At 42.7% G+C, this 22,146-nt stretch overlaps 2 protein-coding genes across 4 annotated transcripts in view; one reads left to right on the plus strand and one right to left on the minus strand.

Moving 5' to 3' along the window:
• Positions 1 to 10,019, minus strand: part of CCDC191 (coiled-coil domain containing 191) — a 122,898-nt gene extending 112,879 nt beyond the window's left edge. For 2 of the 3 annotated variants that reach the window (XM_062208412.1, XM_062208404.1), the window contains exons 1-2: positions 9,869 to 10,019; positions 6,855 to 6,893 (exon numbers count right to left, since the gene is read on the minus strand). In XM_062208412.1, coding sequence (XP_062064396.1) covers positions 6,855 to 6,893; positions 9,869 to 9,958 — 129 coding nt within the window. In that variant the 5' untranslated portion in view covers positions 9,959 to 10,019. The remainder of the gene's footprint in view (positions 1 to 6,854; positions 6,894 to 9,868) is intronic. The other variant, XM_062208422.1, reaches the window with a different exon arrangement.
• Positions 10,020 to 10,199: 180 nt separating this feature from the next.
• QTRT2 (queuine tRNA-ribosyltransferase accessory subunit 2) overlaps positions 10,200 to 22,146 on the plus strand; it is a 31,963-nt gene continuing 20,016 nt past the window's right edge. The window contains exons 1-3 of the mRNA XM_062208435.1: positions 10,200 to 10,335; positions 18,759 to 18,979; positions 19,731 to 19,786. Coding sequence (XP_062064419.1) covers positions 18,780 to 18,979; positions 19,731 to 19,786 — 256 coding nt within the window. The 5' untranslated portion in view covers positions 10,200 to 10,335; positions 18,759 to 18,779. The remainder of the gene's footprint in view (positions 10,336 to 18,758; positions 18,980 to 19,730; positions 19,787 to 22,146) is intronic.

The following is a 22,146-nucleotide window of genomic DNA, read 5'->3' on the forward strand; positions in this document are numbered from 1 at the left end:
AAATGAAATTCAAAAATAAATTGGGAATAATTTTGGGAAAATGGCGGGGCAAAGTCATTACTTATCAATAGTCACCTTAAATGTAAATGGCATCAACTCCCCAGTTAAAAGACACAGACTGGCTGAACAGATTAAAAAACAAAACCCACTGATTTGCTGCCTACAAGAAACACATAACACCAACAAAGATACACATGATGAAAGTGAAAGGATAGCAAAAGATATTCCATGCCAACAGAAACCAAAAAAGAGCTGGTGTAACATTCCCTTGGACTTATCCCTAAGAGTAAAGCTAAAAACTTGCCATGGGACTCCAAACCCCATTAAGTGAGTGGTACTAATGCCATCTTACATATTAAAGTGATCTTACATATTAAAGTGATCATTTTAAGTGTGTAACTGATCATATAAATAGGATTAAGTGTCAAAGGGATCACATAAATAAGACCAAGTGTCTACTAATAACAATAGATAGAATTAAAAAGGAGAGAATGATCCAACCTGGGAAGCAGGCCACACAGCAGACTCATAGAATGACAAACACCCTAAACAGCACTCTGGGCTCAGAATCAGTCCTTAAGGCATATCGATCTGGCTAAAAAGTCTGTGAGAGCATTTCAGGCAAGGAAACCAAGACACTGTGTCAAAAAATGACCTATATGAAATATCTCTGTGAGATCCCACTGGAAAGAAGGGGCCATCAAAGAAGGAGTTACCTTTCTCTGAAGGGAGGAGAGAACATCTACTTTGATTATGGCCCTGTCTAAATAGTGATGGGGTTTGGGGACTCAAAAGGCTTCCATAGCCTTGGAAGATCATGACAAGAGCCTTAGTGATCACTGACATAATAAATAAGAGTGTCAATTGTTAAATCAACATCAGGAGTCACTATACGCTTGCTCCCCATGTAGGACATCTGTCCTTAATGAATTGTACTATGAGAATTAACGGTAAAACTAGTCTTCAAACAATATTTTATACTTTGTGTTTCTGTGTGGGTTCAAACTGTTGAAATCTTTACTTAGTATAGAGTTGGTCTTCTGTATATAAAGATAATTAAAAATGTATCTTAATGAAGAATGGGATGGGAGAGGGAGTAGAAGGTGGGACAGGAATGAGGAGTGGAAGGCGGGTATGGGGGGAAAGAATCATTATATTCCTAAAGGTGTACCTATGAAATTTGTATTTATTAAACAAAAACTTTCTAAAAAAAAAAAAGAAATAACCTCTGGGGGGTCAGCATTGGGGTTCAGTGCATTAAGTCACCACCTGCAATGCTGCAATGCTGTTATCCCACGTGGGCACCAACCAGTTCAAGTCTCAGATGCTCAAGCTGTGATCCAGATCCCTGCTAATGTACCCGAGAGAGCAGTGGAGGATAGATCTACTGCTGGGCATCTGCATATACCTGGGAAACCTTGATGCAGTTCCTGGCTCCTGGCTTGGCTTGGCACAGTCCAGCCCCAGCTTTTGCAGCTTTCTAGGGAAGTGAACCAACACATGGAACATCTCTCTAGATCGCTGTACCTCTGCCTTTTAAATAAATCAATAGGCAATAGGGACGGCTCAAGTAGTTGGATCCCTGCCACCCACATGTGAGACTTGGATTAAGTTCCCACCCCTGACTTCAACTTCATCTGTCTCTGACTCTCAAATAAATACCTTTTTAAAATTCATTTTTGGTTCCATATGCCGTGTATATAACAAACAGAGGCCATTAGGAGGGTGAACCAACAGAAGGAAGACCTTTCTGTCTCTCTCTCTCTCTAACTCTGCCTGTCAAATAAAACAAAAACAAAAACAAAAAACAATTCAGTAACAGTTATAAAACAATATATAGTGATTTAAAAAGAACTGTCTGAGGGCCGGCACCGTGGCTCACTTGGTTAATCCTCCGCCAGAATCTCATATGGGCACTGGGTTCTAGTCCCAGTTGCTCCTCTTTCAGTCAAGCTCTCTGCCATTGCCTGGGAGGGCAGTGAAGGATGGCCCAAGTGCTTGGGCTCCTGCACCAACATGAGAGACCAGGAGGAAGCACTTGGATCCTGGCTTCGGATTGGAGCAGCACCGGCTGTAGCAGCCATTTAGGGAGTGAACCAATGGAAGGAAGACCTTTCTCTCTGTCTTTCTCACTGTCTATGACTCTGTCAAATAAAAATAATAATAATAATAAAAATAACTGTCTGAGCCAGCGCTGTGGCATAGCAGGTAAAGCCACCGCCTGCAGTGCCGACATCCCATATGGGCACCAGTTCGAGTCCTGGCTGCTCCACTTCCTATCCAGCTCTCTGCGATGGCCTGGGAGAGCAGTGGTGGTCATCTGGGGAGTGAACCAGCAGATGGAAGACCTCTCTCTCTACCTCTCTGTAACTCTGTCTTTCAAATTAATAAATAAACCTTTAAAATAAAGTTTAGTACTCAATAACTATGTTATATCTAAGTGTATGATTTGTAAAGAAACTGTGTCGATGCCGGCACTATGGCGTAGCAGGTAAAGCCGCCACCTCCATGCAGTGCCGGCATCCATATGGGTGCCAGTTTGAGTCCCAGCTGCTCTGCTTCCAATCCAGCTCTCTGCTAAGGCCTGGGAAAGCAGAAGATAGCCCAAGTCCTTGGGCCCCTGCACCCACATGGGAGACCTGGAAGAAGTTCCTGGCTCCTGGCTTTGGATCAGCACAGCTCCAGCTGTTGTGGCCAACTGGGGAGCGAACATTGGATGGAAGACCTCTCTCTCTCTGTCTCTCTCTGTCTCTCTCTGCCTCTCCTTCTCTCTGTGTGTAACTCTTTCAAGTAAAATAAATACATCTTAAAAAAAAAAAAAAACCTGTGTCGTTCCTATGATCTTATAAGTGCTCAATAGATGCTCCTTGTGTCCCATGGCACACATCAATCACATGATCCACTCCAGACTCTTTGAGGTCCTTGCCACTCATGGCAGAAACATCTATGATGTAACTCTTCATTTCCTGAAGAGATACAAATATCAGTCTCTTGACATACTCCCATGTGAAATCATAATAGTTTTGTAAATGACATATTTTAAGTGTCTAATTCTTTTAAAAAATTAAGTAGTTAATTTTTATTTGAAAGGGAGAGATATCTTACATTCATTGGTTCATTCTTTAAATGCCCACAACAGGCAAGGGCAGGATAGGCCAAAACCAGAAGCCCAGAACTCAATCTCAGTTTTCATGTGGGTAACAGGGATACAAGCACTTGAGCCATCACCTTTTGCCTACCAGGGTGCACATTATCAAGCAGCTGGATAGGAAGTAGAGTAACTGGGACAAGAACCAGGTGGGCATCCCATGTGATGACTTAAGCATCATACCAAATGCCTGCTCCTGTCCAGGAAGATTTACTTACTTATTTAAAAGGCAGAGTTACAGAGAGAGGGACAGAGAGACGTTTCACCCAGTGGTTCACTCCCTAAATGGCCACAATGGCCAGGCTGGGCTGAGCCAGGCCAAAGCCAGAAGCCAGGAGCATCTCCCAGGTCTACGATGTGGGTGCAGGGCCTCAATTACTTGGGCCATCTTCTGCTGCTTTTCCAGGCACATTAGCAGGGAGCTGGATCAGAACTGGAGCATCTAGGACTCAAACCACTCAAACCGATGCCCATATGGGATGTTGGCACTGTATGTGGTGGCTTAACCCACTATACCACAGCGCTGGCCCCTGTCCAGTTCTTTTTAATCACTCTATATAAAAGTAAATGCTTGAGTTTATATCTATGAGTATAAATGATAAAATAATTCTAAGGCACAGAGTATTGGTAGATGGGGTTAGGTGGTTAGGATGGGTGAAGGGGATCTGTTCACTGAGGGGGCATCCGAAGACAAGCTGAAAGGAAAGGATTTGAATTAACCCCTGAGAGAAGATGGGAATTCCAGACTGAGGATTCAGCATTAGTCAAAGCAAAGGGAACACTGATCTGATTGTTGGAGGGAAAGGAGACTGGCTTGAGAGGAGTCACACAGAGTATACGTTGCAGAGCTGTTCGGTTAAATTGATCCTATAGGCTGACTGATAGAGAGATACACAAAAACCTAAAGATTGCAGAGTATGAAAATGCTGGAAAGCTTGATGAAAATGTTGGAAAGCTCAGTAAAGTGGCAGAATGCATTGGAATAAGAAAATGAGTCATTTTCTCAAGTCAGGATGAGGATGAATTGTAAATCATGGTGGACTGCTGCATTTTCAGTGAGCTGTCACAGGACACAATTCTACTCAAACATCTGCCTGATTCTAAGAAATTTCTACATCCGTGAGGATGACTCACCATCTCAGCCTCAGGGTTTGCTTGATCTTCTATATTCTAACAGTCTTCCTCTTGATTCTACTTCAGCAAACCTGCTGACATGCTCATTCTGTACCATGTCACCCGGAGTTTTACATCATTCAACCCAAACTCTGATAACCCGTCTCCAATATGCATCTCCCCGTGATTCTCCCCTACTCCCATGGCATTGATGTCACTGTGTATCTCCTTCTTCTCTCAATCTATGAGTCCTTTAAAGTGTCCCTTCCCCTTCCCACTCAGGGTGGAGATTCAGCTCCTATGATACAGTGTCCTCAAAGCCCTCATTCCTTTGCTTTTCCAATGAAAACTTCCAAGCCTAGATCAATCTGATGTATGAATTTTGGGCACCATGAAAAACTATGGTTATATATTTTATATTTTAGCAAGATCTCCATTGCTGCTGGGTAAGCTATATTTTATTTCTTTTTTTCTTAAAGATTTATTTTTCATTTGAAAGGCAGAGTTATAGAGAGAGGAGAGACAGAAAGCGAGAGTGATCTTCCAGTTAGGTCACTCCCCAAGTGGCTGCAGCACCTGGGGCTGGGCTAGGTCAAAGCCAGGAGACTGGAACTCTATCTGGATCTCCCAAATGGGTGGAAGGGGCCCAAGTACCTTCCCAGGCACATTAGCATGGAGCTGGAATGGAAGTGGAGCAGTCAGGGCTCCAACCAATGCTTACGTGGGATGCTGATATCACAGGTCGCAGCTTAATCAGCTGCACACCACAGCATTGGCCTCCAATCTTTTTCAATTCTGAAGACAGAACTTTCAACTTCAGCCATGCTCCATACCCTTTCTATATATCCTCCTTTCCCTCCACATAACAAGGTCTTAGCTGATTTTGACAAGGTTGTGCACTCAAGTAGATTTGGAAGTCTCTGTTGCAGAGGATGTAATTGTTTTGGGTACCCAGAGCTGGGATGTGTTGGGAGCAAAAACAGAAAAGAGAGATAGTAGAGAACCAGGAGAAAACAGTGTTATAGAAAGGCAATGGAGGAGAGGATTTCTAGAATAAAAAAAAAGTGATAACTGTTTCAAATATAACATGAAAAAGTTTTAGGACTATCAAACAATCACTGGATTTGGCTAGGAGCTCATTTATAAGAACTTCTGTGAAAAGATTAGAAACAGAAACCAAGGAAAAATAACTGTGGACATTGGAGGATAATAAAAATATAAAGGCAAGGAGTCCAGGTTATATATTTGAAGATATTGGAAAAGAAAAAGAAATTGTTCAGCAATCACAATGGAGTGCAGTGTTAGATAAGGACTTATTTTTTTCAAGATGGGAGATTTGAGGCTGAGTGGAGAATAAAACTCTGTCACACTGGTTGACAACTTATGAAAGAAGACATGGTACAGGTAAATCAGCCTCCTGGTTTAGTTAAATATTCTCCTCTGGAAGAGGTGGTAACCAACTGTCGTGACCAAGCCCTGCAGAGATATGGCACTGGGCCTCCCAACACTGACATGCAAGCCAGTCTTAGATGGTGAGGAGAGGTCTCCTAAGGCTAGCCTCCATACCAGTGGATCCACTTTAGTTGTCTTCTATGTCAGGCCTTCTGCAACAGCCAGGAAACCTCCCCAAGCCCCACGTAATCAGAGTCTCTAATCACATACTTTCATTACATCTTTAATTCTCCTATCAGCTTTGGGTAAACTGTTTATCCTTCACTACACTACAAACTCTTGGAGGATGAGATTATATCAGCCCTCTCTCCTGTTTTAGCTCTACTGCCCAAGAAAGTGGGCTAGTACTTAGTAGGCACTTAATACCTGGTGCCCATAACGCACGTCAATTTAGATAGTAACTCCTCAAAATAATATTAGGTAGAAAGATATTTCCCCAGGAAAATATTGCTTGATTTTGAAATATGTGGTACACAAACACACTGAGTATGGCAAGTTGTCCAACTGACATTCAGAGGCATACAACTGAAGTGGTTTGATGGAACTTTCATCTTAAACAGCACCCTGACTTGAAAGTGTACATCTCATTCCAGGAAGAAATCTCAGAGGTTATCTAACTTAATCCCCTATTCACTGAAAGCACAAACATACTCTTTATTATCCAAACATTAAGTGACCATTTATAGTCCACTTGAATACCTCCAATGATAGAAAACAGATCTCTGTACGAATGCTCACTGCATTTCTGGACCACTCTAGTAATTAGAAAATTCTTACTTGTGATGCTCACATAGCCTTCATCAACTGAGCCCCTAGGTCAGTGTAATTATGCTACAGTTTCTCCAACAGCTGTAGTAGGCCACTACATCCTTTTCCAAGGCTTGTCCTCCCTGTGCCGCTCAATGTTCCTTCATATGATACTTATGGCATTTGAAACAGCATGTCTACATGCTGGTTTTCTTGAATTTGTGCTTAAACACATCCAAGAGAAGCAAGAAAATAGTGGGGAAAAAGCATAAAATTCAAGCAACATACATAGGAATAAAAATAACCAAGTATATGTAAAATGGAGGCCTTATACCTCTTTTCCATGTGCTTATGACTCAATTCTCTTTTAATACTAATTTTGAAATACCCTTACCTTAATCCAGTGCTTCATATCATCAGGGTCAAAAGCAAGCTGTAGATAACATAGATAGTATATTTAACATACAGCAATATATTTATCAATTTTGGTATTTAAAGTGTCCCTTAGGGGCCGGCGCTGTGGTGCAATGGGTTAACACCCTGGCCTGAAGTGCCAGTATACCATATGGGCACTGGTTCAAGTCCTGGCTGCTCCACTTCCAATCCAGCTCTCTGCTGTGGCCTGGGAAAGCAGCAGAAGATGGCCCAAGTCCTTGGGCTCCTGCACCCGCATAGGAGACCTGGAGGAAGCTCCTGGCTCCTGACTTCAGATTGCCAGAGCTCCGGCTCGCTCTCTCTCTCTCTCTCTCTCTCTCTGCCTCTCCTCTCTCTCTGGGTAACTGTGACTTTCAAATAAATAAACCTTTAAAATAAAATAAAATAAAGTGTCTCTTATTTTTTCTCCAAAGCACTTTATTAGAAAGCTGAGCACCGATAACAATGAGAGCACACAGAATAACAGTATGAAAAAACATGAAGTCTTCTCTGGGACACTGTCTGACTGGTTTTATTTCTTGTCTAGGTCCAACTTGAGATCCTGATTTAACCAGCCTAAGGGAGGACCTAGGAAACATGATTTAAAATAAAAGATTTATTTAATTGAATGTCAGAGTTACAGAGAAAGAGGGAGAGATAGAAACAGACGTCTTCTATCTGCTGGTTCACTTCCCAAACAGCTGCAATGCTCACTCCAAGAGTGAGCCAGGCAGAAGCCAGGAGTTTCATTGGAGTCTTCTCACATGGGTGGAAGGGGCCCAAGTATTTGAGCCCTGTTCTGCTGCTTTCCCCAGGCCATCAGCAGGAAGCTGGATCAGCAGTGGAACAGCCAGGACATGGACCAGCACCCATATGGGATGCCAGCATCCCAGCTTTGCAGTGGGCAGCTTTACTCACTACCCACAGTGCTGGGCCCGCAATCATGATTTTTTAAAAGCTACCCGGGGTTAAGGGCCAAGACAACTCACAGGAATGCTAGATATAATATTTGTCACAAAAACCCAAAGAAGTATTAATTACTTCTCTTAAATATCCAAGTAACTGTCTTCTTGGAGAAGTATCTGTTCCTCTCTGGCCTCTTTTTAGGAAGTAGCCTGTAGCAAGAGGTTACCACCTTACCAAGATCAGGGACATTGTTCAATGCATTAAGTACTAGGGAGTAGACTAAGGGTTAATCAATCCTACTTCTGCTGTTTTACAAAAAGGAAAGTGATGGTGTGAACAGTTAATTTCCATCCCAATCAGACGTGATTAAAAATCAGACCATTGGGCTATACTCTTAGTAGCTCACAGAATTCTCTGAAATAGTCCACTAAACAAATAGAAGAGGTTTTTCAGTGGGTTTTAGAAATAAGGGGATATCTAAATTAGCAAACTGGCATACAGAGGTGAGAAAGGTAAATTCTTTTTCACTTACCTAACACTTCACCTTTAAAACACCTAACAGATATCTAATTAATGCAGCTATACTGTTAAATAATTTTGTCACTCCTACACAGACAGAACTAATCCCATTAAAGCACAACTGAACTTCAAGGAGATCTTGGGCTTTTACCTTTTTATTCTATAGGCAGTAATAAGCCCAGCAGCCAAAAATCCTTTCTCTTGCAATCCTAGCAGACTGTCCTACATTTTTATCCTTCATTATCAATTCTGTAGCCATAATCTCCTTTGGATCCAATCCCTTATATAAGGATACATTGCAATAGGAGAAGCCTCAGTTTCCAAGAATCTCTAATGCTCAGGTCTGTTCCTCCTTGTATCTGTGAGCAGGACAGTCACATAATAGAATATGTCCAGTTCTTTTAGCTGGCATATTTAGAATAAAGCCCAAAAACAATTGCCTGGTGCCCTCACAAAGGCCACACATCTACAGACTAATTTTTAGCAATGTGCAACTTAAGGGTGCCAACAGCTGGTGAAATTGCTCTGCAGCTGAAAGCTGAGAAGCCTCTCCATTTTAGTATCCTCATTTACATCTAAAGCATTTATTTTTGTCACTGTTAACAAGGTAGCTTGTTGAAAGCACACACCGTGTGACTGTGACTCCACACATGTTACTGACATATGTTGAAACTTAAAATGGGAAATCGGGTTATCAGGTTTTTTTTGGGTGGGGGGGGCTAGTTTTTGGTCTTCAGGTGGCAAAGCACATTAAGCCCACCTTTGGGACCCCAGCATCTCATATCAGAGTGCCAAGAACTGAGTCCTGGCTCACACTACCACCACCCTTGCTGCTTCCAATCCAGTCTCCTGTTAATGTAAACCCTGGGAGGCAGCAGATAATGGCTCAAGTACTTAGGTCCCTGCCACCCACACGGGAGACGCAGCTGGCGCTCTCTGCTTCTGGCTTGGGCCTGGCTCAGCCCTAGCTGTTGCTGGCATTTGGGGAGTGAACCAGCACATGAAAAATCTCTATTTTGTTGCTGCCTTTCAAATAAATAATAAAAATAAGTATCTTTTAAAAGAGGTAACACATGAAAAGTATTCTTTGAATATCGATAGAATTTAAGAATTCCCATGTGAACCAAGTTTTGCTGTATTCAATATCCACTTGCATTCCTGAGTTCATTTTGGATACTATATGAGAAAATGGAAGGGGAAGGGCATCGGCAGAGCAGTTAAAGCGAAGATCTTGCCAACAGACAAAATGTGCTGGACGTTTTCTAAAATCAGGGGGAAAAGCGTTCGCGATTCCTCCCACCCTGATGGGCACTGGCGAGCTCTCCAATTAGAGAACAGCGTTAAACGGCAGCCGTTCTTCCACGGTGCTCCCCATTAAAGCCGTAAGGCAGCCACACCCCAAAATTCCTAGACCCATTTCACTCAAGGCAATGTGGGTTCCCGGACACGTCACGTAAGGATGCCCCTGCGGGAAGAGGCAGGAGCCACAGGAAGGGCTGAGACTGGCTTCTGGGCATCTCCTTGGGACGCTCCCCGCCCCGAAAGCCCAAAGCTTCCGATTGGGATCACCTGGGGACTCGGCTTCCTTGTGAACCGTTTCCAGCGACTCAGTCCCATCCTCTTCTTTGAGGAGGGCCTTTCCTGGGGCGCCAGCAACATTTTCCTGGTTCAGGCCCGGATCTCGACCAAAGCTGTACCAACAGCTCCTCTGCCCAGGCTGTTTCCGGGTCGCACTGGGAGTTGTAGTTCCTGCAACCAGCAAGGACAGTCGGCGTCGGCCCTCGCCGAACCACTACTCCCAGGAAGCTTTGCGCAGGCGACGCTCAGTTACCATGGCAACAGCAGCGGTCCTTTGGGCTTTCCTTCAGGTCGCTTTTGCTTCTTTCTGGCTCCTGGTGATGACGCAATGCTCCTTGATTGGTTCTGTGTCGGAGGCGGTGGTTTAGGGGTCCGGGAATTCTGCTAGCCGGACACGTGGTAGTGAACTGTGAGGGGTTTGAGGGATTTTAAAGGCCAAAAGAGTTGGGAGATTGCAGGTAAGTGCCCTCTCTCCATACTGGTGCGGGAGCGGCGAGACGTGAGTGAGTCGCGTGGCGTTCCAGTGCTTCCTGGTTGTGCTGCAGTAACTGTTGCTGTACCCCCGCCATGTCTCCCATCCTTTGAGTCTCTTGGTGGATCTTGCTTTCTGTGAATTCAGATTCTCTCAGATCACGTCAGCAGTGCCGACATCTTCGGAAGAAAAGGGCGCTTTTTCGCCCGCCCGCTGGTCAAGAGTCAAGTTCCCAGCCGGAACTTTTTCTGAACCTCACAGAGCGCTGAGGGATTAAGGGATGGGGCGATCTTGAATCTAAGCTAGGCACTGCCCGAGGTCTGGGGTCCCCGGGAGATGGCCCACGGGTAATACCCACACTATTGGAGTATTGTAATGATTAAAAGCCAACGTATATAAGGCATTTTGCCCGGCAATGTAAACTGAAGTTGACTTGAAATTGGTGAAAATTAGGGCAGGAAAGGCGAGCCTTCAGGCTGTTGTAGTTATCTGGGACCTGCAATGTAACTTGTCCATCACAAAGGGAATGGCAGAGTAAATTATGTTACATCCAAACTTCGCGGTTGAATCCCAAGTTTTTTTAAAAAGCTCTGTGTCTCTTCTTTGGTAAAGATACCTATTCTGTATTCCTGGGGGAGGGGGAAGCAATATGTATAGTATGTTTCCATGTTTGTAAAAGCAAACCCTGACTAAAAATACCTCCTCCCACATACAAGTTTGTTTAAGGGTTGTTTGAGTCTGGAGAAAGGTAGAGGCGGGGAGGATGGATTAGAGGCAAAGAAGGTAGAAGGAAAGAAAAAGAAAAACACTGCAGTAAAATGGAAAAAAGGACTAGAAGTTATTACCTTAATATTACAATTCATATGTAGACATGGCATTCTTATGGTCAAGATTAGAAGGGCTTATTAAAATACAGCCTCTGAAAGTAGGATTCTAAAATTTAAGTTCTAGCTCAGCCACTTGCCAGCTGTTGATTTTATTAGCCCCAATTTTCTAATCTATAAAATGGAGATAATAATAGCATTTATATTATACTCTTTCTATAAGGTATAATGGAATTACTATGTTTAAAAAAAAGTACTGGATACATATTAAATACCCAATAAATATTAGTTGCTTCTATTGTTAGGCTTTTCAATAGGTGAAATTAACTTTTTTTGTGACTGACATTTGGACTCCTACAATCTTTGTATTTTCTATTTTTCGTATGCTGTTTTGGTCTCTCTTTCTTACATGTTGTTGGATTACTCAGTTTTTCTTTCTTTCTTTCTTTCTTTCTTTCTTTCTTTCTTTCTTTTTTTTTTTTACAGGCAGAGTGGATAGTGAGAGAGAGAGACAGAGAGAAAGGTCTTCCTTTTTGCCGTTGGTTCACCCTCCAATGGCCGCTGCGGCCGGTGCATCGTGCCGATCCGAAGCCAGGAGCCAGGTGCTTCTCCTGGTCTCCCATGCGGGTGCAGGGCCCAAGGACTTGGGCCACCCTCCACTGCCTTCCCGGGCCATAGCAGAGAGCTGGCCTGGAAGAGGGGCAACCGGGATAGAATCCAGCACCCCAACCGGGACTAGAACCCGGTGTGCCGGCGCCGCAAAGCAGAGGATTAGCCTGTTAAGCCACGGCGCCGGCCTTCAGTTTTTCTTTTTTTCAAAGACTGACTTGATACTAGTTTTGAGAAAACATAGTAACTTGCAAACCATTAATGGGACAGTTTTCTTTTCCCCCTAGGATTTTTATTTATTTATTTGAAAGGTTGAGTGACAGAAAGAGAGGGGGAGCAAAGAGAAAGATCTTGCATCCATTGGTTCATGCACCAAATAGCTGCAACAGCCAGGTCTGGACCAGGCTGAAGTAAGGAGCCAGGAACTCCATCTGTGTCTCTCACGTGGGTGGCAGGAGCCCACATACTTGGGCCATCCTCTGCTATATTCCCAGGTGCATTAACAGGAAGCTGGATAAGAAACAGCAGCCAGGACCTGATCTCATCACGATATGGGATACTGGCATCGCAAGCAGTAGCTTAACCTACTGTGCGAAGTGCTAGACCCTCAATTTTTCTTTACCTCCTCCTTCCCTCTCCAGTGGGCTTGTAAATTATGAATCGTATCATTAATCTTTCAATGGCTGCTTCTAGAATTTTAATTACACATACATGACAAAGTTTAACATTCAGTACTTCTTTCCCCAAATAGTGTAAGGATTTTAGAATATTATACCACCAACTAATCTCCTTCTCATCTTTAAAATTTTAGTGTCCATCATTCCTGTCATTTCTGAGTCAACCTAGTGCACCACATTGTTTCAGAAGTGCTACTGTTGGGGCTGGCGCTGTGGTACAGCAGGTTAAAACCCCAGTCTGTGGCACCAGCATACCATATGGGCACCGATCCAAGTCCCAGCTGCTCCACTTCTGATCCAGCTCTCTGCAGTGGCCTGGCAAAGCAAGTCCTTGGGCCCCTGCACCTACATGGGAGACCCGGAAGAAGCTCCTGGCTTTGGATTGGCTCAGCTCCAGCAGTTGCAGCCATTTGGGGAGTGAACCAGCAGATGGAAGATCTCTCTCTCCCTGGCTCTACCTCTCTCTGTAACTCTGTCTTTCAAAAAAAATAAAATAAATCTAAAAAAAAAAAAAATAGACAAGGGGAAAGGAAGCCAAAAAAAAAAAAAAAAAAAGTGCTGCTGACTTGTTTCATGGCAAATACAGTAATTGTTGAGTCTATGTGGGGAAGAGGAAGAGAGATGTGAATGTGTATTTATAAATAGAGAATGTGATCACTTAAGCTAGCCTTTTTCCCTGAGCACATTCTGGACATCTTTCCATTTCATTAGGTAGCAAATCCATCTAAGAAACATTTAAAAATCGCTTGTCTCCTCATACATAAGAGGTAGAGAATGCTGGCTGCTAGAGGTGTTCGGACCAGTGCAGTATGGCCAGAGGTATAGGGAATCTTTGTTATTCCTTGCAAAAGTATAGGTCCACTGAGAGCCTGTGATTTATCCTGTTAAGCTTTCCCTTAAGACTTTTCCAGAACTCCATCTGTAGATGTGAATTGTGAAGTTTTGTACATTTAGAAAGCCACACCAGAAATAGAAGACACCATCAAAACAGGTGAAATGGGAAGGGTGATGATAAAGGCAAATAAAAATGAGTTGATATTTTGGATATTGCCTTTCATGAACTTTGCTTGGTTTAGTATCATTCCCAAAGCATGTTTTCAAAAACACATATGTGATTGTATATTTGCATATATTATATACATTGCTTCACAATAAAAAAAACTTGTATCATATTTGAGTCCCTAAAAAAGAATGCAATTATAAAAACATTATTGTAAACTGAACAACAAATGAGGAAAGGGGAGCTTGATTCTTCTTTCAGCAGAATTCCATTTTATATTTTTAAATACTGATTTCCGGGTGAAGTGCGTTCTCTGGTGCTTTCCTCAGATTTCTTTTCTTTTTTTTTTTTTTTAAATATTTTATTTATTTGAGAGGTAGAGTTACAGACAGTGAGGGGGAGAGACAGAGAGAAAGGTCTTCCTTCCATTGGTTTACTCCCCAAATGGCTGCAATGGCTGGAGCTGCGTCCATCCAAAGCCAGGAGCCAGGAGCTTTTCCCAGGCCATAGCAGAGAGCTGGATTGGAAAAGGAGCAGCCGGGACTAGAACCAGCGCCCACATGGGATGCCGGCGCTGCAGGCAGAGGATTAACCTACTGCGCCACGGCACCGGCCCCTCCTCACATTTCTCAATATTTGCATGCATCCTCTCCAAACAGAATCACCTCCAATAGTGATTTATTTATTAACAATTCTTTTTCATAAACTCAGTCATCAGGTTTTGCTGGCTTATTTTTAACTTCAGTGACATCTCAGATTACTGTGATTGGGATAGGGACTTTTAAGAAGCCCCAAACGGCAAATGTGAGTTATAGCATCAAAGTCTTACACTGTGGAGAGAGCCAAGAGATTATTTCTCTCCAGCTGACGTAGTGGTTTCAGCATGCTAAGCTGAGGATTTTGAATTTCATCTCTAAAGTTGTGGCATTAAACTTTGGAGATGGAGACATGAGTTCACAGGAGAACCCAGTTCTGCATCTAACGCCCTGGCAGATGCTGTCCTCTCAACCTACCAAGTACCTATAAAGACAGACCTTGGGTAAGAATGAAGAAAACCACTCAGCTGAAGAGAGAGTAGGAAGGGGAATTGTGAGAAATAGTTGCACATCAGAGTGAATGATTAGTCACACTTAAGGCTCTGTTGTTGAAAATGGGGAATCTCAGACATGTTCAATCTTTCCTTCTCATACAAAGAAAGGTTCACATTTCTGTCTTCCTTAGAGAAAGGTGAGTTTTGGAAGCCAAGAGTCTGAACTTCTAGGTCTAGCTGCCTCTGTGTGTTTGGAGTATCCTTGTGTCCAACCTTGGTGAACCCAAGTTTGGTTTTAAAAGAAAAACAGTGGGTTTCCTTTCTGGTGCCTTTATATATGTAATTGTTACTTTCTCTTTGTATTCTAATTCTGTGTTAACCTAACATATTTGCCTTCCTGAGTGGCATTCTGTAGGACAAGAATGCATGGAAGTGTCCACATGCCCATTTTCTTTTCTTTTTTTTTTTTTTTTTTTTTTTGGTTCCTCGAGTAAATAATTATGCTCTGATTTTCTTGTTTAGTCTCTGTTGGTTTGTTTCAGCCTGACCCTGAGTGACAGATCCATGCTGAGTGTATGAACAGGATCAGCCTCAAAGCTTGCCAGGCAGAAGGCCAGATCCTAATCAGTGACCAGCTCACCAAGCAGTGTAAGCCCATGAGGCCTGTGAGGGAGCAGGAGGCAGCCATTCTCTGAGAATGTATGTCATTCTGTTGGCATAGGTTGAAGGCCCCAAAAACTACTTTTATGACTTTCCATAGTGTGTTCAAAAGATGGGGGAAGATGTTTCATAGATTTCACATTCAATTTTAATTTTAATTTTTTTTACTTAGGAACCTTTTATTTAAGGTATACAAACTTCTTGCATTTCATATATACAATTTTAAGAACATAGTGATTCTTTCCACCCTACCCTCCCTCATGATCAGATTTAAAAAATCATCTTTCAGTGGGCCATGGTGTGCTACAGAGTGTTTTGAAAACAAGTCAGAATGCATCTGGTAGCACGTTAGAGTTACTCTCACTTGGAAGGCATAATGAAAAGAGCACAGGCCTCTGCAGGAGGTCTGGATTCCAGACCAAGCCTACAACCAGTTTTGCTGAGCCTGATTTCTTACTATAAAATGGCACAGGGGGTGATGATAAGGAGGTGTCCAAGGTTGGGGGTCTTCGATAATAGTGGTGAAACTCTATAAACTCTTTCCAGCATTTTTAAAGTCTAATGGCAATTATACATTACCTGGGATTATTTTTTTTAAAGATTTATTTATTTGAAAGTCAGAGTTACACAGAGAGAGAGAGGAGAGGCAGATAAAGAGAGAAAGAGGTCTTCCATCCGATGGTTCACTCCCCAATTGGCTGCAACGGCTGGAACTGCGCCGATCCGAAGCCAGGAGCCAGGAGCTTCTTCCCGGTCTCCCAGATGATTGCAGGGGCCCAAGGACTTGGGTCATCTTCTACTGCTTTCCAAGGCCATAGCAGAGAGCTGGATCAGAAGTAGAGCAGCCAGGACTTGAACCGGTGCCTATATGGAAGGCTGGCGCTTCAGCATCCCTGCCCCCATTACCTGGGATATTAAGCACAGGTTTACTAAGCGTTGTGGTCTGTTGTTTTTACCTGTAATTAAATTAGAATAGGAAAGCAGATTATTGTGCTCATCAGAAGCTTTGTCTATCATTTATGTCATCTAATAAACTAAGGAAATGAAAACATGCAGATATAATAAATTGGCAGCATTCTAGAACCCTAAACTTTTTTTTTTTTTTGACAGAGTGGACAGTGAGAGAGACAGAGAGAAAGGTCTTCCTTTGCCGTTGGTTCACCCTCCAATGGCCGCCGTGGCTGGCGCACTGCGGCCGGCGCACCGCGCTGATCCAATGGCAGGAGCCAGGTGTTTATCCTGGTCTCCCATGGGGTGCAGGGCCCAAGGACTTGGGCCATCCTCCACTGCACTCCCTGGCCACAGCAGAGAGCTGGCCTGGAAGAGGGGCAACCAGGACAGAATCCGGCGCCCCGACCAGGACTAGAACCCAGTGTGCTGGCACCGCAAGGCGGAGGATTAGCCTAGTGAGCCGTGGCGCCGGCCTACATTTTTCTAATATACTAGTTTTACCCTATGAAGTTCCTTCCAACCCTTATGTAAATTTAATTTTAAAAAATTACAACTCATGTGTTTACATTTAAAATCTTTACATACCTTAAGTAGCTCAGATGAGAGAGTTTCTGGAGTGAAGGAAGAACCAGCAAGTTTTGTCTGTAGTCCTTTCGGAGACAGCTCCAGGCAATGCAGTGTCTTCCATTAAAAAAAAGAAAATTAGCTTTTATGCTAGTTTTTGTAGGGACATATTTTTTTCCCCTTAGCTTTAATTTGTATGGGATCTGTGACAGTTGTTTTTAAGTGACCAGACTTTCCTCAAACATGCTAGTTTTTCTGATTTATGTTTAACATGAAATCTTTTATTGGACTATACAGAAAGTAATTATTATGTCTAAGATTCTAATGATGGTGATGACTTAAGTATGAGAATTTCTATCTCTTAAAAACGTAATGTTTGCATTCCTGAATATCTTTAGTGGTAGCTAATGTTTGTTTATCTGACAGGATCTTTTTCTTTTTTTGTTTTTTTATTTTTAGGATTTTTTTTTTTTTTTTTTTAGACAGGCAGAGTGGACAGTGAGAGAGAGAGAGACAGACTGAAAGGTCTTCCTTTGCCGTTGGTTCACCCTCCAATGGCCGCCGCGGCTAGCGCGCTGCGGCCAGCGCACCGCGCTGATCCGATGGCAGGAGCCAGGTGCTTCTCCTGGTCTCCCATGGGGTGCAGGGCCCAAGTACTTGGGCCATCCTCCTCTGCACTCCCTGGCCACAGCAGAGAGCTGGCCTGGAAGAGGGGCAACCGGGACAGAATCCGGAGCCCCGACCGGGACTAGAACCCGGTGTGCCGGCGCCGCAAGGTGTTTTTTTAAAGATTTATTTATTTATTTGCAAGTCAGAGTTACACAGAGAGAGGAAAGGCAAAGAGAGAGGGAGAGGTCTTTCATCTGCTGGTTCACTCCCCAATTGGCGGCAACGGCCAGAGCTGCGCCAATCCACAGCCAGGAGCCAGGAGTTTCCTCTGGGTCTCCCACGTGGTTGCAGGGGCCCAAGGACTTGGGGCATCTCCTACTGCTTTCCCAGGCTATAGCAGAGAGCTGGATGGGAAGTGGAGCAGCCGGGTCTCAAACTGGTGCCAACATGGGATGCTGGCACTTCAGGCCAGGGCGTTTACCCACTGCACCACAGCGCTGGGCCCTGGCAGCATCTTAAACAGTGGTTATGAGGATACGATCTAAGATTGGAGCTTCTCAGATAGCTGTAATAGTTTAGAAGTAAAATGAGGACTGGCCCAATTAGCTAGAATTCCAGAGGCTGTGGTATTTGCTTAGAGATGTAAAGCATTTGTCATGTTGTTATGTCCATTTTTACGAATGGTCTTCCATACCTGTTTATCAAGTCCATCCTGTATTTTAAAAGATTTTGCTTCATTGAATACTAATGATTTAGCGGCATCCAACAAATAATTGATCATGTTTTGTTTTTTATTTTCCTATTGTATCTATGGAAATTGTAAATTATGTCTTTATTTTTCTTTAAACAATTATTTGTGTTTCCCCATTTTTATAAAATCTGTGACATTTTGTCAATGGAAAGCATGTATGCTCCATACAGTTTTTCATCTCTGTAAGAACAATTTGGAAAATAATCTTAACTGAGAGAAAATCTCTACTTATCTTTTGATATATTTTAATAAGCACTAAAATGCTTAGTACCTGTTTTCTTTACAGGACAACGTTGTTAGGAAAAGTACTACATTGCTTAGCATCTCTCATTGAAGAATGAAAAAGTGGATCAAATCAGTAATCAGTATGACCTAAGCAGTATGACATTTCTCCAAACACATTTGCAAGGCTGAGAGTGAACTGTAGCTTCCTGGCATTCTTTCAAAGACTAGTCTTTCTACTTCCATCCTTCCATTTGTTTGGTTTTTGTCAGTTTAGACAAAAGTTCCATGACTAAATTTAAAAAGTAGTTGATGTCATCATAGTGCTCTGGGACCTTGGGGAAGGTATCATCTTCTCTCTGTGCCTTTTCTCATTCCACTGTTCCTGATAGCTACGAAAAATTGTAGACTAGGAGTATTAATAAACATGCTATCATTCATTTTTCCACAGGTCGCTTTCTTCACAAAATGCTGTGATGCTCCTTCTAAATGTACTGCCCTTTTCTTATCAGGACCTAGAGAAATCCCTTGGGATGAAGCTGAATCTTATCAAGGTAGTCAATGGCTGTCGCCTTGGACAAATACAAAACCTGGGCAAAACGGGAGACATCACCATGGACATTCCAGGCTGCCTTCTGTATACCAAGACTGGCTCTGCTCCTCACCTGACCCATCACACACTGCATAATATCCATGGAGTTCCTGCCATGGCTCAGCTTACACTGTCATCCCTGTAAGTGTCATAGCCAGCCATTCAAGTATTGGCTCTGGCAGCAGCTTAGTTATCATAATTTGATGCAACAAAGAGGGAAAAAAGATTTTTTTTTTGCTTATATGTATAATTTTCATGTATAATTTTGCTTATATGTGTAATTTTTTTTGCTTATATGTATAATTTGCAGATTTTCAGGGTGAAATGAGGAAAGAGGTATCAGATCTTGTAAATCTGGCTCTAATATGGAAATGATAGGCCAGACTTGCATGGTATCTCTGCTTCTCAGGGTGACAAGGCAGGGAATGCTCTATGAGAACTAAGTGCTCTCTCGCACTGCGCTCGAAGCTTTTTCTGCCTCTGTGCATGTACTTGCTAGTACTGCTTTATGGAAACAGAACTAACTACATTAGGTCATTGTAGGGTACATGCTGACTTTATACTTCATTGCAGAGCCTGCTGTCTGATCAGATAACTCTGCTCTGTTGTATTAATAACAAAGATTTTAAGTGAAGAAAAGGAGGAAGAAAATCCAAGTTTTCTGAAGCAGTTGGTCTTTGCCAGTTCCTCTTCTCACACAACCACCTGTAAATTGAAGACCTTTATTCTGGCTAGGAACCTACCCTGACTAGTTTGGACTTTTGAATAATGGTGTACTTTGCTGTCCAAGACTACATTCATTGTCATATAGTTTCTTTGGGTGAGAAGAGAACTTCATGTGTTGAATAGAGTATCCACGGAATGATTGTGATGTATTCTGTTTTGCTTACAGGGCAGAACATCATGAAGTCTTGGCAGAATATAAGGAAGGAGTTGGGAAGTTTATAGGTAAAAATTAAGTTATGTGTGTGTGCTTTCTGTTGTATTAATTTGGAGTTTGGATGTGCTGTTAACTCTGGTTTTTCACTCGTATATTTGTTTATTATTTTAATATATATTTGTTGAGCATCTAAGAACCAGGCACTGGGGATTCAAAATTGCTGCTCCCCTGGAACTCATAGCCTAGCTGGGATAAAGATAAATAGACTGGTATTGGTGCTGTGGCATACTAGGTTAAGCCTCCGAATGCAGTGCTGGCATCCCATATGGGTACCAATTCTTGTCCCAGCTACTCCCTTCTCATCCAGCTCTCTGTTTATGGCTTGGGAAAGCAGTAGGAGATGGACCAAGTACTTGGGCCTCTGCACCGAGTGGGAGACTTGGATGAAGCTTCTGGCTCCTGGCTTTGGATCGGCCCTGGCCTTTGCTGCCATTTGGTGAGTGAACCAGTAGATGGAAGACCTTTCTCTATCTGTAACTCTGCCTCTCAAATAATACAATCTTTTTTTTTTTTTAAAGATTTATTTATTTGAAAGTCAGAGTTACACAGAGAAGGAGAGGCAGAGAAAGAGAAGTCTTCCATCCACTGGTTCACTCCCCAGTTGGCTGCAATGGCTGGAGCTGCGCTGATCCAAAGCCAGGAGCCAGGAGCTTCCTCTGAGTCTTCCCACACAGGTGCAGGGGCCCGAGGACTTGGACCATCCTCTACTGCTTTCCCAGGCCATAAGAGAGAGCGGGATCAGAAGTGGAGCAGTGGGGACTTGACCCAGCACCCATATGGGATGCTGGCACTGCAGGCGCTGGCTACCTGTATGCAACAGCGCCAGCCCCAATCAGTACAATCTTGAAAAAAAAGAAAAAACGGGCTCATTTGATTGATCCTCCACCTCTGGCACTGGCATCCCATATGGCCCCATTTCTAGTCCTGGCTGCTCCTCTTCCAGTCCAGCAGGAGGGCAGTGGAGGATGGCCCAAGTACTTGGGCCCCTGCACCCACATGGGAGACCAGGAGGAAGTACCTGGCTCCTGGCTTCAGATCGGCGCAACGCCAGCCGTAGCAGCCATTTGGGGAGTGAACCAGTGGAAGGAAGACCTTTCTCTCTGTCTCTCCCTCTCTCTCTCTGTCTATAACTCTACCTGTCATATAAAAGAAAAATTCTAGTAAGAATATAATGACTGCTTTGTAGGATGAGGGCAATGTATATATAATGATAGCCCAGAGAGAAGAGCACTTGACCTGTTCTAGGTTCACTTGGAAGGCAAAGACCAGGAGTAGGCACAGCCATGGTTGTAGACAGTTATAGAGCAGACACTCCAAGGTATTGTGCAAAGACCCAGAGGTGAGAACTTACATGGGACATACATGAGATCCAAAACAGCCTCATGCTGGAGCCCTAGACATACAGCAGAAGATGAAGAATTTATATACAGCTATGTTCTGATAGGTTAATATTGTCTTTTGTTTCAGAAATTGAATTTTATATGCAGATGTATCTATTTATTTATAGGAAAACCTAAAGTGGTGGCAGTTAGAGAACGAGATCTTCTCCACTTCCTCCTGAAGCTTTATCCCAATATATGGGACTCAGCTTTGAGAGTGAAACGCTGTTTCCATTGGTTATTTGGCCCTCCGCTTCTGAAGGAACTGTGTGAATGGCTTGTTGGTTGTCACAAGGCCCTGTATTTCAGTGGAGGAATTTGTGTAATGCTTCCTTGATCTGAGGTCAATTCCCTAAAGTATACAAGCATACAATTAAGTGAAAATGCTAATATAAGCTTTCTAAAGATTATTGCAATAATGGACATTTTAGAAAATAAGATGAGAAACTGTAGAGGTTTTTCACTTACTCTATTTATTTTGTCTCTTTTCAGCAGAATCCTATTTTTTTCTTATGAAAAATATGGAGAATATATGAAATTGAAGCACATATGGCTTACCAATCTTTTTAAAAAAATTTTTTTAATGATTTTTTGTTTTTTGACTAAAGAACCTAAGACATCTTTGTCTTGAATCACTAAAATGTACTGAAAATGAGATCCATTTGCAGTATCCTATAGCTTTCCTATAATTCTGTTTCAGGGACCTATAATTGTAACTAATAAGATTTATTATTCATTAGATTGTCTTTGACTATATCATTTCATCTTTCCAATAGCTAGTTTCTCTTGCTGGTACTTAGAATAAGCATATTTGATATTAAACTCTTTAAATAAAACTGAGTGAGATCAACATGTCAATATATACTTTCATTATTCTTGTACCTTACGATGTCCCTTTCCTTTGTAGCAGCTCACTACATCAGAAATTAACTTTTACATTTAATTCTTTTGAGATTAGTAGGTTTGAAAGAAGCCTTTTATTTCATGTT

Source organism: Lepus europaeus, chromosome 2, assembly GCF_033115175.1.
Source record: "Lepus europaeus isolate LE1 chromosome 2, mLepTim1.pri, whole genome shotgun sequence".
Classification (NCBI taxonomy): domain Eukaryota; kingdom Metazoa; phylum Chordata; class Mammalia; order Lagomorpha; family Leporidae; genus Lepus; species Lepus europaeus.